Genomic DNA, 18,082 nt, shown 5'->3' on the forward strand with positions numbered 1-18,082 from the left:
GATATCTATCGGCTGATGGAGAAAAGAAAAACAATTACTGTAGGAAACACTCTCTCTCTCTCTCTCTCTCTCTCTCTCTCTCTCTCTCTGTGTGTGTGTGTGTGTGTGTGTGTGTGTGTGTGTGTGTGTTTCACCGGCTCATGCACTGTGTCATAAGACTCTAATAAAACAGAACAAAGACACTCCGGGTCGGGGCAGTAGGGACAGTGTGCACATAATACATCCACTATTCACAGAATCACAGCACTGTCTGCACCATAATTGTCAGAGGAGGCTGTCCACTGTCTGTTATTAGATACACAGGCGCCTGTTCCAGCATCACAAAGACAAGCATTGTAGCTGTGTGCTGAATTGTGCTCGGCTAAAAATATAAGCACTATGAAATAAACATCAATCATCAGATGTTTCCAAAAAAAGATCACGAAGATCAGAAAAATGTGTTGAAGAGAGGCATGTTGTCTGTGATATCTGTGTGCCTTCTTTTGCATGATTTATCATAAAAGCACTCATGTTTTTAACCTGCTCCTGTCCTGCTTCAATGCAAAGCAGCCGGTGGGGCAGAAATCCTTCTTTAACGGTATGAAAGTCACATGAAGTGCTCAGGAGCTGCAGGAGAGGTGAGCAAGTTCATGTGTGCTTGAGTATGTTGCTCCAGCAGCGCACATTTACTGTGAGCGTAACGTCATGAATTTCTGATTTAGTGACCCAATTTTTCATCTAAACTCAAGTGCTTCAGGATCTGAAGGATTTCTTTTCAGAATTTTGTGCTAATTCTAAGCAATCAGTGATGTGTTAAGTCCCTGGAGCAGTTGTTGAAATAAAAGTTTGATGCTTAATTTGATTTTTTTCCTCCAAAAGTCCAGAACTGATCTGTGAATATTGATCCCACAGGTTGATTAATTGACCTAATTGCTCTTCATATGTGTTTGAATGAGACCACGGTGAGTGGATCTGGAAATACACACCACCTTTTAAATGAAAGTGCTTCCTTAATCATAAAACACGACTACAAAGCAAGCTGATGACATAAACAAAAATTAAAATAGATTCACGCTGACGTGTGCTGGAGATCTTGATAGATTCATGTTGCTCAGTGTCTCACGTAGAAACATCCAAACAACAGAGAGATGATGAAGTGTGTTAACATTTCTTACAGTGATATAAATAATGTATTGGAAAAGGAGGTTGCGCTTCACCAATGGGATTCTCAGTCAGTCTCCGAGCCTTCATCAGAGCGTTTGAAGTATATTCTTTAGAACATCACCTCCTCTATCATGACTGTCTCAGTCCCACAGAATTCTAATGAAGAGGCTGAACTGTGATTCGCTTCAGCATGATGTCTGGTTTTTGTTGTTTAAGGGGTCGTTTGGTCTGCCCGACATATGCTAGATCATACGGACACAACAACATGTAAATCACATGAGTTGTCTGAGAATTTAGAAAAAATAGGAACGTTCCTCCCGCTGTGGCGACGATGGTAGCAGCGAGCACAGTGACCACGGTTGTTTTCAGCCATGTGGTCTAGTTATGACTCATATTTTTGTACATGACAGTGTTTTTAATTGTGGTTTCTTTCCTGGAGGAAAGGAGGATTTTCAGAAGTCCTTTAAAGGCTGTTCTGTTTGAATGTACATGTCGGAGTCAGAGTCATAAGGCCTACTGGAGGAGGTGGTGGCCCAGAGAGAAACACACTCAGCACCACCATGACACCACCATGACACCACCATGTCTTAATGATGACTTGCTTTTTGCTTTTTAAATCAGGCGGGTTTGTAATCTTCAGAGACCCACAAACTGTGAATGTGAACACTGACAGCTTTAGGATGTATGATTATCCTTCAGATCATCCTTCAATGGAAAATGAATGGGTTTTATTCAATATCCCTTTATTGCCATCTAGTGTATGGTCCAAATAGTGAATGATGGCTAGAAACAGTGTTTGGTGTATGTGATAGGGTTTAAATCATATTTAACTACATACATTGTGATTGGTCCCTGTCTCTGGAACCATGAGATAAGTAAAGTGATTGCTTCCTGAATAATTGCGTCCAGCTTTGTATTAACTGTGCCTTTGTGTTTGTCACCAGACTGAACCTTTGTACTTTAAATGCTGTGATGAAGGCTCTGTGCTGAAAAACAAGAACTCTTCTACTGTGATGTGCTGCCTTTTTATATTGTTAGCAATCATTAAAATGGTTCAGCCTGGAGGTTACAAATGCCTCGAAGTGCATATGGGAGAAAGCACGTCCTGTTTGAATTACACAGTTGGCAATATACAATACACAGCGGTGAGGTAAGTATTTAGATCCTTTACTTAAGCAAAAGTACTAATACCACACTGTAATAATACGCTGTTACAAGAAAAAGCCCATGCATTGAAAATGTTGCTTAAGTAAAAGTATGTAAGTATAAGCAGGAAATTGTACTTGAAGTACTAGAAGTAAAACTACTCAGTGCAATGTCCCTGTATTCATTATATTATTTCATTATTATTACTCGTATATTAATGCAAAGCAGGATTTTACTGTTGCAGCTGGTTGAGGGGAGATCATTTTAAGTATTTTACAGAGCTGCAGCTAACGATTATTTTCACCATGGATTAATCTGCTGATTACTATCTTCAGTAATCAATTAATTGTTGGGTTTGCAACAATTCTGGAAACGGTGAGAAATGCCATCTCAAGTATCCATGAAATGAGTGTATACGGTGTGTATAACAACTCACTGGATATAAAACATGAAAATGAAATGAATCACAATGTTTAGTGTCAACACAAACTAGGAAATAAATGATACTGTATAATATTGTGTGTGAGTATCTAAGTGTGCAAATGTGTGTGTCATACATACACATAAAATATGTGTGTAAATTCCCTTTTTATTTAATTTCAAATGTAGCTTGTGATTATTTGTAGATATTTTCTGTTACTCCTTCTTCCTCTCCTCAGAAATCTCTCATTCTGAAATCAGTTGAATTGACTCTGTCAGTGTTTCTTCAGCAACTCATTTTTAGAGAAGCGGCGGCTCCTTTTAGTCTCTTGTCCCAGCCACAGAGACAGTCTGCATGCCAATGGCACTGCACTGCATCCCCTTCTGTGGACACAAGTGCGGATACTGGCAGCGTCTACTTCCTTCCCCTCTAGCATGCAGCGGGAACACAAATGCAGCAGTGGTGGCTGGGACAAAAAACTTTAAAAGCCCTCAAAGAGTGGATTGGTTGTGCAAGACAGCAGAACACATAAACTGTAACAGACTAACTAGGATTTTATTTATAGACAACCACAAAAACATCATGTTTTTCTGTGATCACATGCTGTTTTCAGAGCACAGAACACTGCACAGACTGTTTATAACCAATGAACGTCCATAAAGCAACAGAAATCATCATTAAATGAATATTTGTCACTTTTCATACAGATTATTAGTGAGTCAAACCTGAATTGTATTCAGTCGTCCATCTTTCCTATCTTGACCCCTTGTTAAACTCTAATGACAAAAACAGGGATATGCATTAGAGTGAAGCGTCCCCTGGCAGCCCAGCACTTTTTAAATATCATTTAATATTGGTTTATTGTAAAGTAATAAAACAGAAGAGGATGTCCTGATATTTCTATGTTAGTACTGAATCAGTTGCCACCAGAGCCGTCACTGTATTCATGGACGTTTTTACTTCAATAACTGATTTACTGATGAAAGATTCCTCTCAGTACACTGTGCAGCTTTCATGCTATTGTTAGATTCCTTATTTCCGCATATTCCAGATATCCAATAAAGCAAAAACTGCCAGGCCTCAACTCAATAATCCAAAATGAGACGACAAGAGGGATACAGTAAACACGAGCTCAGAGAAGATGAGAGACGCTTTGTTTTCTTTGAACTTTATTCCCACATATTTTTTTTTTCATGTTTTGTGTTTCATTCTGCATTGATAAACAAACTTTGTACTCCCTCAGAGTACTACGTTTATGTATTGTGTTACTAAAACTTAAAAAAAAAAAAAAAAAAAGAAAAGAAAGAAAAAATTGTGGGTTGCTGAAAAAATAGCTGTCCGATAGATATGTGGGTCTATTTTTAGTGTCTGAGAGAAATAATCACAATCAGCATCATGTTTATGGGCCAAGAACAAAATGTGAAGACATACGAGGAATCTGACTGTGGTTTTAAATCTCTCTCAAAGTTACACGCAGTTTTCAGACAGCTTTCAGGAAGATTGAATTAGACATGTGGCTAAAAACAAGGACAACAAAGCAGGACAGAACTATAATGTACACACAAGTGGTTGAAAGGAAAATATATAGAGCACAATGAACAACACACACTGTACGTGTCAAACTGTCTGAAAATAGAAAACATGAAGACAAGTGCAAAGAGTGCTGGACTAAAAACTGAATGGGTAATGTAATAGATTACTTTATATGCATGAAGTAGGGGGAGATGTACATTGTTTACTTGTCTGTATACAGTAACAGTGATCCTTAATGTTTAACAATGCGGATGATGGACTTATTAAAACAGTGTGCATTTAAATTGTTTTTCATAATGTGTTGGAAAAGTGACTGTTTTAGAGTTATTGCACAGGGATGTTTGCACGAGCTCTCTCTCTCTCTATATAAAATCCATCCGTTCAACAATCGAATCGATCGATCCTGATCGGGCATTACACGATCACTGTCCCTCACAGCGGAGCTCTGAGCTCCTCACACACGCTGTGAACGTTTAGCTCCACCTCCTCCAGGAGTTGAAAGAAGCAACAGGAAACGACAGCCCAAAGAGCAGCAGAGAGCAGGCTGGAAGTGGAAAACACTGGAGGCCCGAATCACATCGCCTGCTTGGCCTCTCCGCACCAGAACCACCGCCGGGCTGCGCGACCCTCAGCCTGGACCCGAGCCGCCGCCCGCGACCCGCCTGTCTGTCGGAGTTATACGTGGCAGATGAACGAGCATGTCCTCCTCTTAAGGCTGAAGTGAGCTTTTTACCTGCTGCACACGAGAAACAGACGAGGTGAGTGTCTCAACTCGTGCGCTCGTGATTCGTGTGTGTGTGTGTATGTGTGTGTGTATGTGTGGGACACTTCAGCAGCGGACATTTATGTAATGTGGCACAGATGTGGAAGTGGAAGTTGCTGGCGGTGATCCGGCTCATCCGCTCCCGTCTCTACTTTTTCTCCCTCCCTCCGCCACGTCAGTGATCGTGGAGGTGAGGAGGGGGAAAAGTCCGTGTGGCCTGTTGTTGTTCCACTTTTTCTGCTTTTGAGAACCAGTTTAATTAACAAAGGAGCGCCATGGAGGAGCACCACGTGTCGGAGAGAGGGCCTGTTTCTCTCCCTGCCTCCGCCCACCGGCCTGCCACAGTCCGGCTAGATCTGATGCGATCAAGAGGCCTAATGAATGAAATGTGGTCTGAGAGCTGATGAGCGCTGACAGGCTCCTCCTCGGCGATCAACAGGTTAATGACCTCCGTGCTGTCACATCAGAGGAGCCTCCAGGTATTGTGCTCACATCTGTCTGTCCTCTGGTGGCCTGAGCTGTCCTGTCACTGAGGAGGAAATGAGCAGATGTTTTTAAGGTGACAAGTCATACGCACCCTGACCACTTCCTGTAGGACCAGAGCAGGCTTTGACCTGAGGACCGCATCAGACTTTCAGAGGGCTCACTCTGTCATGTAGAACATACGAGGTGGATGTTATGTGGAGCACTGACGTATGACGTGAAGTATTCAGATAAGTAAAAGTACAGATACCACGCTGGAAAAATACTTGTAAAAGTGAAAGTCCTGCATTGAAAATGTGCGAATTGAAAGCTCTCATTTCAGAAAAATGTCCCCTGTGGCTGATGGATAATTAGATTATTATTATTACTCATTGATTCATAAAAAAGCAACATTTATTTCAGCAGTGTTTTGCAACAGACTGCAGCTGGTGACTGAAACGACTGAAACGATGATCAGAAACGTTGGCGAATGATTTTCTATCAATCGGCTGAACTTGTACAAAAAGTATGAAGTGGCATGAAAAGAAAAAAAACATAATAATATATTTTTAAAATATGATAATGGAGTAAAATCCAAGTTGTAAAGTTGTTCTTGATTGTAAATGTACTTATTTACATTCCACCACGGGCTTTAAAGATGAGAATTGTTGACATTACAGACAGTGAAATATCTGCATGGGCCTTGAAATGCAGAGCTGGTTGAACTCTGGGAGGAGACGATGCAGAAACTTTGTGTGACATTTGACTGTTCAGCATGCTTCTTCTCCGTGTCTTCAGTCTTTCTAAGACTTGGCAGTGCTGCCTCCCACAGCAGTTGCCACACAGTCCGCCCGCAGTGGAAAGTTTCACAGTGAGTGGTGGATGATAAAAATCAGCTTAATTACTTTTATGAGGCATCTGGGCAATCTGTGAACTCATAACGGGAGCATATAATAATAATAATATGTCGGTATATCATAGCTGTATGAGCTTCCCCTCAACTGTAAAAATGAAATGGAAGCTGAGATAGTTTTTGAATGCACAAAGTTGTGGGAAGGCTTCCAGAGTTTATTAGCATTATCAGACAGCATGGAAAGGGAAGTCTTTCATAAACTAGCCAATTCATTAAGAAATGATTCTCATTAGTTATTAATTAAAGTTCTGTTCTGCTGGTGGTTTCCATAGCGTGTTGTTTTTAACCACTAGATCATAATTTATTCCCTGTTTTAGCTGCTCACCCCAGGCGGACTGTGTGGGTCATTGTTGCAGTTTGTTGCTCAGTGTTCGGCCATTTGTCATCGTCATAGCTGCCTGGAAATTGTAACTCAGTTTTGGCACATTCGGCTCCACATAAATACCGTATATTGTGAATATGAAGCTATGTTTAATGTAATTCTAATAGAAAAACTAAAGCTGGTACAATCAGCATCATTAGGGTCACCTGCTCATAACAGCTTCATTAAAAGCCTTCAGATGTTTCTCCTCGGGGTGTATTAATGGTATTTTGCTGTCGGCTGAATGAAGGCAGCTGTCTTGTGTCTCTCAGGTCGTGTTTGCAGTTTATTTGTCGCTTCAGTTCCGGCCTGAATAATGTTGACAGGAATTTGTATTTCTTGCAGAGACGCAGGAATGCGGGCGGATTCCTTCCCCGCTGACACTCTGACTCAACTTTCTTTGCATAAGAGGAAGAAATGTGGTGCGTTCAACAGGAATAATGCAACATCTCTTCCCCTTATTAACTGCACTTTATATTGACCGCGTTGGTAATTGTGGTTTGGCAGCTTGCTTGATTATTGAAACCCTCGGCTCTAACGAAGACGCCTCACGCCACGTTCACTTTCGCCAGCGCTTCAGCCCAGACGTGATGCAGAAGAACACAGCTTCTGTGAATACTCTGGGATGTCGTTAAGCCTGCTGTGTATGTATGGTCAGATGTCCATACGGATCCAAAAGGCTGTGAATGTGGTTTTATCAGCCATAAAAAGTGAATGTGTTTTTTGCACCATTGAACAGTGACTCTGCATTTATCTGTTTTCTTCTCGGGGGTCATGAAGCAATCATGTTTACAAAGCTACAGCGCAGACATGCTGTCTCATGCCGTCAGCAAAGCCGCTGACAGCCATTTAGAGCGCTGGCTTTCTGGAGGGCCGGCTTTGTAAAGAGAAGAGTGTGTTAAAGAGCAGAGGAGAATGAATTCCTTGTTGAGGTGTTTGGCTTTCGCTGGGTTGTGTTTCTGCCCTTTTGTTGCTCCACTTTTCTCAGTCTCCTCTGCAGAAACAATTGGAGCTCCAGCCCGACTTCTTCTCTGTCACACTGTGTCCTGCCCGAACGTCTGTGATCGGGGTTTATACGCTGAGCGACACTGAGAGGTTTCCTGTTGACAGCTTGGTGTTTTATTGATATTGTTATTATTCATAATATATGGCATATTTTCTAACTGGAGGAGAGTGAAAGTCATCTATACTGCAGGATGCAGCTCAGTTCTTTTCATTACTGAATCATCGTTTTCTGGATGAATTCATGTTTTGTCTATAGAAAGTATTGAAAAATGCCTGTGGCACTTTCCCAGAGGCCAGACTCATTTATTTAAGCTTTATTTTATCTAAACAGTTCAAAACCCAAAGATTTTCAGATTACTATCATATATGAAAGATTGTGAACACGAAGTGTCAAAACATCACATTTAGGAAGCTGAAACCAGCAAATGTTTGGCGTTTGTGTTCTGAAAAGTGAATGAAGCGATTCATCAAATATCCACATTTTGCCAGTCGACTTTGATTAATAGACTCGTAATTTCAGCTCTTGCTGCCCACACTCTTCTGGGTGCAGGCTTAGTTGGCTGAATCCAAGTTGCTCTGTTAGTTGAATATATTTATATGTCTAATTTGAAGCAGTGCTGCACGTCCTGATCCCATGAACTGAACTGGAAAAGCCATGAAGGCAGCAGGACGAGGTGAACAGGACAAACATGCCATGTGTGAAGGCGCTCGTGTTCAGCGGTACCAAACTTAGACCTGAACGAAGGGAAGCAAGCAGCGGCATGACGCTCGCTCTGGTTGTGTGCCTGCTGCCTGGCAGGAGGTGGGTGGATGGGTTTGGTGGAGACCAGAGGAAAGTTGTGGCTGTCGGGGCGTCCTGTGCTGCCTTCAGTGTACTTGCCTTAAAATGCCGTCCCATTCAGTGATTCATGTAACGTCTTTCAGGAGGTCAACTGCTTTGTCCTGTAGTTGGTGGATTATAGAAGATTTTGAGATAAATTCCTCTTTGGATAGAAATATGTGACACATTCCAGAAGTGTGCACCATCGGTACCTGGAGGACTCTTAGGATGCTTCACTCTGATGGAGGCCATCGCAGGTAGCCATAAAATGCTGTGCACTTAGCGTCAAGCATAGTTAACTCCGGCTGCCAGGATGGTTGAGATATACTGAGGAGTGTGAGCTGTGGGCGAAACCTTCGTCACCTCTGTATGATGTTAAAGGGGCACCAATCAATAGTTTCAAAATTAACAGATTAATGTTAATGTGAATAATGTGAACTGCAATACAGTTCGTGAGTCATTTCCAAACAGATCAGGGATCTGTTTTCACAGGAAAAGCTCTCAAAAAGCTCATGGTGCCATCAGCACGGAGTGTTTTTGCATGAAAACAATCATCAGCATCGTTGTTAGTTAATTTTCTGTCAGTTCATGAACTGATTCATCAGCCAGTCGTTTCAGCTGTACTTGTATGAACTGTTGGCCAGTTAAATTCGTAACAAAGCATCATGTTTTCTAAGCTCTTCATGTGTTTTGTGTTCAACAATAAGAATTAATAAAGTAACTAAAGCTGAAGATGTCGTGGAGTAGAAGCAGGAAATGGCAAAACTGTATCGCAAGTAAAGCACAAGTTCCTCAAATTTGTACTAACAAATACAGCACTTGAGTACATGTACTTACATTCCTGATGTGTGTTTTACTGAGTAGACTCATTATCTCTGCTTATGTTGGACCATTGTTGCAAATCAGTGAGCAGAACTGCTTCATGACAGTGTTTGATTTACAGGATTTTCATATCACTGCGATGAAGGTCTTTGATTTTTTTTAGGCCTTTAATTAGAGCTTACTGTGTATATCAGACATTCCCATCCAGACATGTCATCTTTTTCACAAATATATGATATGTATTGACGCAGTATTGAAATAGAAATCTGCACATCCTGTCATAGAAGAGTGTATTCCCCTGGTACCTGAACAGTGTTTTTGTACATTTTGTACTCAGCACAGAACCAGAATGGCCCAGTCAGCTTCTTGGCATATCTGCCAGGTTGTTGGGCTGTGCAGCAGCACTGAGCAGACAGCGTGAAGACGTCTGTTGTACAAATGGAATTGTTAAAGTAGAAAAACGGCCCTCGGCCCCCTTTTTGTAGAGTGTGGTGTTCCAGCAGCTTGGTTTGTTGTCACACTGTTTGTGAAACGCTACTTCTGACGAGCTGCATGGCACCTCTCGTCCTCTCGTTGGTTACTGACGAGGCTCCGTGCGAACGGGCTGAGGTCATGAAAATGCAAAAGCTTGAATAAAAGGACATTAATAACACAAAGGGGGGGGGGCGTGGGACAGATGATGTAAACATGTTTCAAGGAATATTACCGAGCTCAAGAACAACCACAAGACTTGTGGTTGAGAAGTTATTTCTGAGCCACAGTGCTGCAGGCGGAGTGACTGAAAATAGATTCTGTACAAATTCATGAATTGATATCGAAGAGCTGTTGAGGTTCTTCTGTTCATTTTGGATGTGAGCGGTTTGGAGGAAAGAGCCAATGATTTTCAGCTTGTGCAGCGTGTGAGTCTTAGCCCGAGGACAGGTCTGTCTTTACTGCAGAGCACCTGCCAGCTTCTCACAGCCGACATATGAGAGGAGTCTAGTCCCTGTGCAGTGCGGAGCGTTCACGAGAGTTCACTGTGCCGGTTTACTGTTGTCAGATGTTTTCAGTATTTCAGTTTTTATTCATTTTAACTCTTAAATGCTTTATAGATGCTAATACGGGGCTGTCAGTTGGTCCACCAGTTTGGTCCAGACTTAAACATCTCAACCAAATTTAGCTCAGATATTGTCGGTCCCCAGAGGATGAATCCTACACACTCTGGAGATCAATCGACTTTTCCTCCAGCGCCACCTTGAGTTGAGAGGAGAGCTGCTAGCATGGCTGTGCATTTCCAACATTTAGAAATACAAACTGACACTGAATTTGGAAATAGTCTGCAAACATAAGAGTGAGAAATGACAGCCATCAAGAGACGTTTGAAGAAGAGTAAAGCAGTGATTTATCCCACATCTGTGAGCTTTGGGGATTGTTTGTTTGGTTGTTTTTATGCTGTTTTTAGCTGCATCTTCTTCAGTCATCTGTTACTCTTTCTTCACATAAATGTGTGTGCTGGGTCGATGTGGGTGGAGTGTCCTTTTGGTTGATGTGGGCAGTGAGACCCAAGAGGAAGGGTGTTGGGGAGGGGTCTGTGGTGATGAGTATGACATGAGGATACGGTTTCTTCTTCGCATCCAGTGTTTTCAGCTCCAGGCTTCACATCTGTGTGATGTTTCAAAATGTTTCTTTCCATCGTCTCATTATTTAATTTTTTTTTTTTTATATTTATAGCTTTTGCATGTGACTTGTCTGTCATTGTTTGTCTCTCAGTCTGTTTGATCTTGGCCATGGCCCACGGCACCAGTATCCAGTATGAGCCAGTGGCGGAGATCGGAGGAGGCGCTTACGGGACGGTTTATAAAGCCCGAGACACGGAGAGTGGGCAGTTTGTGGCTCTGAAGAGTGTGCGTGTGCAGACGGACCAAAATGGCCTCCCGGTCTCCACAGTCCGAGAGGTGGCTCTGCTGAGACGGCTGGAGCAGTTTGACCACCCCAATGTGGTCAGGTAAGACTGTTACCACAGTTATGTTCGTGTCGTCTCCAGCTCACTGTGCACACCTCTCACAGAGGTCTCTGTTTTTATTCCACGTGACAGGCTGATGGACGTATGTGCCACGCAGAGGTCGGACCAGGAGACCAAAGTCACTTTGGTGTTTGAGCATGTGGACCAAGACCTCAAGACGTATCTAGAGAGAGCCCCGGCTCCAGGATTAGCTCCTGGCCACATTAAAGTGAGAACTGAAACAGTATCCAAACTGCACTGTGTTCTCTGCCCAATAGGTTAGAGGGAAGAAAATGTCTCTTTTAAGCCTGTTTAAAACCATGTTCTGTTGAAATGTTTGGCTTCGGTTCTGTGTGCTTTTGCAGGACCTGATGAGGCAGTTGCTGTGCGGTCTTGCATTCCTTCACTCGAACCGCGTGATGCACAGAGACCTGAAACCTGAGAATATTCTGGTGACCAGCCAGGGCCAGGTGAAGCTGGCTGACTTTGGACTGGCCAGGATCTACAGCTGCCACATGGCCCTCACTCCTGTGGTAAGAGCTCACCGGGACCATGTGTACAGCATTTTCCTTAGATTTCAACCTTTCAAGCTGCTGCTGATTTCCATTCATATCAGATCTAAATAAAGCAATTAGTCCTCAGACATTTTCTGGTTTACAGTGATTTTAGAAGCCAAGTGGTGCTGTTAGGCCTGACAGAGCTATTCAACCTTCAGCTGCTGGAGATAACTAATCTATCATATCCTCCATTGTGTCGTTTGGGAAATGGTGAACAGAAACACAGCTAAAGTACAAGTTTTCTGTTGTTAACAAGCTAAAACATGCAAAAAAGTACAGTTCTTTAATTAACTTTGAACCTCTTTAAATCACATGGTCTTGCCCATCGACGGGCTCATCTGTGTCTCCCAGGTGGTGACGCTGTGGTATCGACCTCCTGAGGTTCTGCTGCAGTCCAGTTATGCCACACCTGTCGACATCTGGAGCACCGGCTGCATCTTTGCTGAGATGTTCAGACGCAAGTGAGTCAGCCGGGCATTGAGATCGAGAAGCCTGACGCCGTCTATCCATGCTTATATTTTTGTTGGGATCATCATGCTGTAATCAGAGTAACACATTTTGATGTGATTTGGTGAGAAGAGACGCCTCGCACACAGGAACAGTGTGTTTGATTCATGGAGCAAAGAAGCAGCAGAGGTTTGATTACATTTCCTGAAGGAACCTTTGCAAGGTGGAAGCTTGTGCTACCAAAGCGACTTCGAGTTTCTCGTGTAACTCCTCAGGCTAGCTCAGAGTGTGAAACTCCAACAGAGTTTGAAATGCAGCGTCACGCGCACACCATGTCTCCAGCAAAATACGTTTATCTAGTGCTGATTTACTTTCCCAAATATGTCTTGGAGGAAACTACTGCCTGGATAATGTTCACAGCAACTTTTTTTTTCAACCAATAAGGAAATCCATAAGTGACAGGAAGGGAGGGAAGGGTGCGCAAAGCAAGTACTAAAACACTTGATTAAGGTTAAGATTGTGACTTTGGTTACATATTGACTGAAGTCTTGTCCTGTCTGTGTTTCAAGGTGCTGTTGACCTTTCCCTTAACAGGAGAAAGTGCTCGGAGCTGCCTCAATATATCCGAAGTTGACAGGGTTGGCTACTGTGGAGAATACAAATGAAATACTGTACACTGCCAATTAACAGTTTGCAGATATCTTAAATATAAATGTTTCTCTGCTGTCTTGTTTAAATTTGGCCAACGTTACTGTGCGTTTTCTATCAAATCCATCTGGGTTAGGGTTGCAAAATAGCTGTACATGAACTTAATTTGTATGAGCCTCATTTGCACACTTGCAAAACAGCTTTTCTTTCTTTTAGTCCCAAACGTACTAACGCTATATTTAGAGACACTGCCCAGTATGATATTGATCATGTTGGCAGAGGGAGGTATGCTCCACCTTCAGACTTTTAGCAGGTAGTACATAGTAGTAACACTCATTAGCTGGGGAGGTGAACAGGCGGGCTCCGCCACACGCACTGTGTTACAGCACATGTATTTTATTTCAGTCATGTCCCTCCTCCAATCACGTCAAACATGCAAAAATAATTTTTGGATTCCATAAATAAACCCGCTGACAGACTTTGACCTGCTGAAACACATTGCTGGTGTACACATGACCACACGGAGTCGAGATGTGTGAATTGAAGTGAAACTGCTGGGAGACCAGCAGGTGGACTTTGTGACTGTTTTGACTCCCATCAGTCTTGCAACATCCCCCAGATCAGCTGAGAACCAGTGTAGTCACACACACACACACACACACACACACACACACACACACACACACACACACACAATAGCTCCATCTAGTGGTAAATGGACACATTGCATAAATCGAGTAAAGAGATTCATGTCTCAAAATAATTGCCTTGGGAACAGTTGGTGTAATGATGGTGATTATAGAATGATACATGGAGAGAGCAGAGGCACGTCGTTATAATGTTATAGATTTACACTGCTCACACAAACGTACACAAACGGTAGAATCGTTCATCCTGCCCTCCGTGCCAAAAAACAGACAAACAGGAATTTCAAGGACGTGAACTAATAAAAGGACATCAGCTTCGATCAACTGACTGTGCTTCAAACTTTCTGTCTCGTAGACCTTTGTTCTGCGGAGAATCAGAAGTGGATCAGCTTGGGAAAATTCTTGAGTGAGTAACTAAAAGTTTCCATCACATTTTCCTCACTATGAGGTGTATCAGCAGATGATTCACATTCTAGGTATTTGACTGAAAATGATATGTCGTTTCAGAGTTATTGGCTTGCCACCGGAGGAGGAGTGGCCAACTGATGTTACACTCTCAAGAAAAAACTTCCCCCCTCTCTTACCTCGGCCAATCACTGACTTTGTTCCAGAGATAAATGAGCAGGGGGCGCAACTATTGCTGGTAAGACCTCAGCATGAATCAAAGATCAGAGGTGACAGTGCGTTGTACATGGTCAGTCATTTTAAGAGCTGAAAACAGGACAGTAACAGATAAGTAACCTCAAGACTCCAGAAGAATTTTCTCCACTCACGTCTGCTGATGTCCAACACAGGCCACAAGAATGTCACCGGTGCATCGTTAGAAGTTCTTGTGACTATTGTTACTTATCCAGCCGGCTAAACTAGAACAGAGAGGAAGGCTTAACAGCAGGTCTGTTTGAAGAGAAGTATTCTGTCTGCATTAGTATTCACTGAGGTGAAAATCGCAACCTCTCTAATGAAAATGTAGTTTAACAACAGCTCTAAAAAGGGAAATGAACAGTAAATGTTTCCTTTCTATGACTGAACCAGTGACTATTTTATTCTGCCCTTCTATATGATGTAGAAAATGGAGGTTTAAGAGCACAATAAGAAACATGATTTAGGGCAAGAATCCATTGAAATAACCACATTTAAATAAGTCCTAATGACCAAAGAAAGCTAATGAAATATATTAGTTTATTTTTAGTGTCTTTCCACTGAATTTGACTTCTGTACTCACTAAAGGAATAGTTCAATTCTTGACCAGTAACTCCCTGCAGTTTCTGATGGTTGCCTGGCAACTAGTGTGGCCCAAAAATAGAATTTTTAGTGTATAGTAATTTAAGCATTGATTAAAAAGACGAGCTTTAACATGCTAGTCAGTGAGCTTCAGAGGTGCTGATACCAAGATTTTTTTTAATCTCTGGACCGAGCCAGGCTAGCAGTTTCCCCCTGTTTCTAGTCTTTGTGCTAAGCTAAGCTAACCTGCTGGCTGCAGCTGCATATTTATCGTATACATGTGAGAGTGGTATCAACCTCCAGCTCTTTGCAAGAAAGCGAATAAGAGTATTTTATGAAGCTTTTAAAGACACTATATGGTGTTGTTTTGAATTTTTTTACCTTTATTTCTTTATGATTGACTATCTTTGCTCCTGTATTGTGTGGTACTGTATTTATTATTAGTATTATTATCATTTCTCAAAATGTCGAGCTGTTCCTTGAAGACCTGAAAGCAGACGTAGGTCTAATATCCTGCTATTCTCTCTTCCACAGAAAATGTTGGCCTTCGACCCCTACAAACGAATATCTGCCCTAAATGCCCTAGAACATCCATATTTCCGGGACGAGGAGACATTGACTCAGACAAAAAGCTGAAAAGATGCAGTGAAACGTGCCACGAGAGGTAACAGCGTCTAAATATAGACCTGGCCTTAACCATAAAGGATTTCAATTGCCTTTCAAGACATCTGGGTTTTGCTTTGGGATTTTTTTTGTCACTCCTACATCAAAAAAAAGGATGAAAGCCTGGGAAATGAAAAAAAAATGAAGAGGAGTAAACTTAAGGATCACTGGCATGCTTTCCAACATGTAAATGTCACAGTTAATGATGTTAACATGTCACGTCTTCAAGGACAGTACCAGTGTTTTTGATGTCTGACTTCTGTATCAGTCTCTTGTCAGCAGGGACTGATAAACAGAAACGTCTGTCATCTCCTCTGAAACGTTGCTCTCGTTATTTTTGTACAGTGTTTAGACAGAAGGAAGCGGAGATGTCGGCTTTTTGTGTTCCAGGCTGAACAATGTCTGACAGAAGTGACACCTCAGGGTTAGGACAGCCAGTCGTCAGTGATTTTACTGTATTTGTATTAATATTTATCCCACAAAAGGAACAAAAAGACCATGCGCCTGTGACGGGCATTAAGCTGTCTGAAAATCATGAGGAAAAGAAAGAATCGTCTGAAGAAGGAGAAGAAAAACGCACAAGAAAGTTACACATGACAAAAATACTGGTATTGCCCTCAAATACTCTGATAAAAAGGAAGAAATCTCTTCTTCAGAGGACTGAAGGGTTTGACTTCATTTTGTGTTTAACATGTTTTGCTAAAACCATCTGATATCAACCAGCACTGCAACTGCAAATGAATAAAAAAGTTTTAATCACATTCAGATTTCATTTGTGTGTTATTATACAGATGGCAGTGTGTGTAAAATGACTAAATGTGGTCCTGTGAACACCGAAAAGGACTAAAATGTTTTGTGAAAAATGCCACGGTCTATATTAAACACTAACAATGAAAAAAGACAGAGTAGCCTCACTGTGCTGCTTTTGTCCTCTAATATCGACCAGAAAAACAGTGAAGGAATGTGGCTGTCTAAATCAGTGAGAGATGGTTTCTTCTTTGGTTTTAGCTGTTGTGCTTCACATAATACAAATCAATCGTGTCTTTTTGTTCGACCAATTCGGCCTGCTAAACCCTCTCATCTTTCACTCTTTGAGTTGGTAACTCAGGATTTATCTAAAAAAACACAAGTGTTGTTTCCAAGTCCAAGCTCTGATGACATTATTCTCTCAAAGTTTAAAACAGATTTTTATACAGCTTTCACTGTTAAAGGGCCAACGTGTAAGATTTAGGGGGCTCTTTTGACAGAAAATGGAAAATAATATGAAGATGTTTTCATGAGTGTGGAATCACTTGAAAATAAGAATCGCCACCGAAACATTGGCTCTAGCGCCTGTCACATTTTTATGTTCTTCTTGGCACTGAAGTTTCTCTTTGAAAGTGAAGGGTGAGGCGAAGGATGTTCAGTTGGCTTCAACCTGCAACCTGCAACCTCACCACAAGATGCCACTAAATCCTACACACTGGTCCTTTAATTTATGCAACTGTAGACTGCAGTATCCCCCCAGTATAAACGAATGTTAAATTCGTACTAAACAGCCATCCATGGTATAGCATGCAACCTGTAATGACTAAAAGGCTGAGTTGAACGAATTGTTCAGCATTTGGGGAAACATGCTTATTGGCTGTCTAGCCCAGAGTGAGATGAGAAGATTGATATCACAGATGTCTGTACAGTAAATATGAAGCTACCACCAGCAGCTGGCTACCTTAGCTTAGCATGAAGACTGGAAACAGACTGTCTTAGCTAGTTTGGCCACTAAAGCTAATCAACACCCTAGTGTATCTCATTTAATCCATGATATAATTCCTACAAAAGTGTACAAATGATAAGGCTAGCTCCATCTTTATGCTAAGCTAACTGGGTACATATTTATCTTACAGGCTTGAAATAATGTCAGTCTTATTCTCAAACTCTCAGAAAGCGAATTGAATAATCTAAACTAACAGTGAAATTATCCATCCGGCTGCACTCAAGTAAAATTCCAGCTCCAGCTCTTAGCGTGTTTTTCCATCCTCCAAAATAGACACCAGCTGGCACTATTTCATCAAAATAAGAGGCGTAATTCCATAAATTGATATGGAAATCGAAGAGAAATCTATGGTGCAATAAGGATGTTACTGCTGAGCTACAATCTACACATCTAACATATTATTTGTGACATGCTTCTGACCTAAATAGACCTAAAGTATTTGCTTAAAGCTAATAGCATGCCATGTCAAATATTTGCGCACACATAGTCTCGATTCATATTCCAAAACAGATACTTCTATTTTATCTCAGTTTTCCTGCTTTAAGGTTTACAGTTTAATCTTGTTTGGGTGTAATTGCTGTGTTTTGATTGATGCAAATACTCATTTCATTTATAGAGGATCAGGGAACTCATGTTTAGCTGTAAGACTGACAAAACCAAGAAAGCTAATTAACTTGATTTTTGAATCATTTTTTAGATGTAGGCAGGTTGATGATGAGGAGACGAGCAGAGAGGGAAGAGGAGCGGCTTCCCTGCAAAAAGAGGCTGTGCAGTGA

At 41.7% G+C, this 18,082-nt stretch overlaps 1 protein-coding gene across 1 annotated transcript; it reads left to right on the forward strand.

Moving 5' to 3' along the window:
- The first annotated feature begins 4,762 nt into the window (after positions 1-4,762).
- On the forward strand, positions 4,763-16,314 carry cdk4 (cyclin dependent kinase 4). Its single transcript, XM_076759275.1, has 8 exons — positions 4,763-5,001; positions 11,139-11,373; positions 11,464-11,599; positions 11,736-11,903; positions 12,279-12,388; positions 14,025-14,075; positions 14,177-14,312; positions 15,425-16,314. The coding sequence occupies exons 2-8, from the start codon at positions 11,156-11,158 to the stop codon at positions 15,524-15,526; spliced, it is 921 nt and encodes a 306-aa protein (XP_076615390.1). The 5' UTR covers positions 4,763-5,001; positions 11,139-11,155; the 3' UTR covers positions 15,527-16,314.
- Positions 16,315-18,082: the final 1,768 nt, after the last annotated feature.

Source organism: Chaetodon auriga, chromosome 2 (assembly GCF_051107435.1).
Source record: "Chaetodon auriga isolate fChaAug3 chromosome 2, fChaAug3.hap1, whole genome shotgun sequence".
Taxonomy (NCBI): domain Eukaryota; kingdom Metazoa; phylum Chordata; class Actinopteri; order Chaetodontiformes; family Chaetodontidae; genus Chaetodon; species Chaetodon auriga.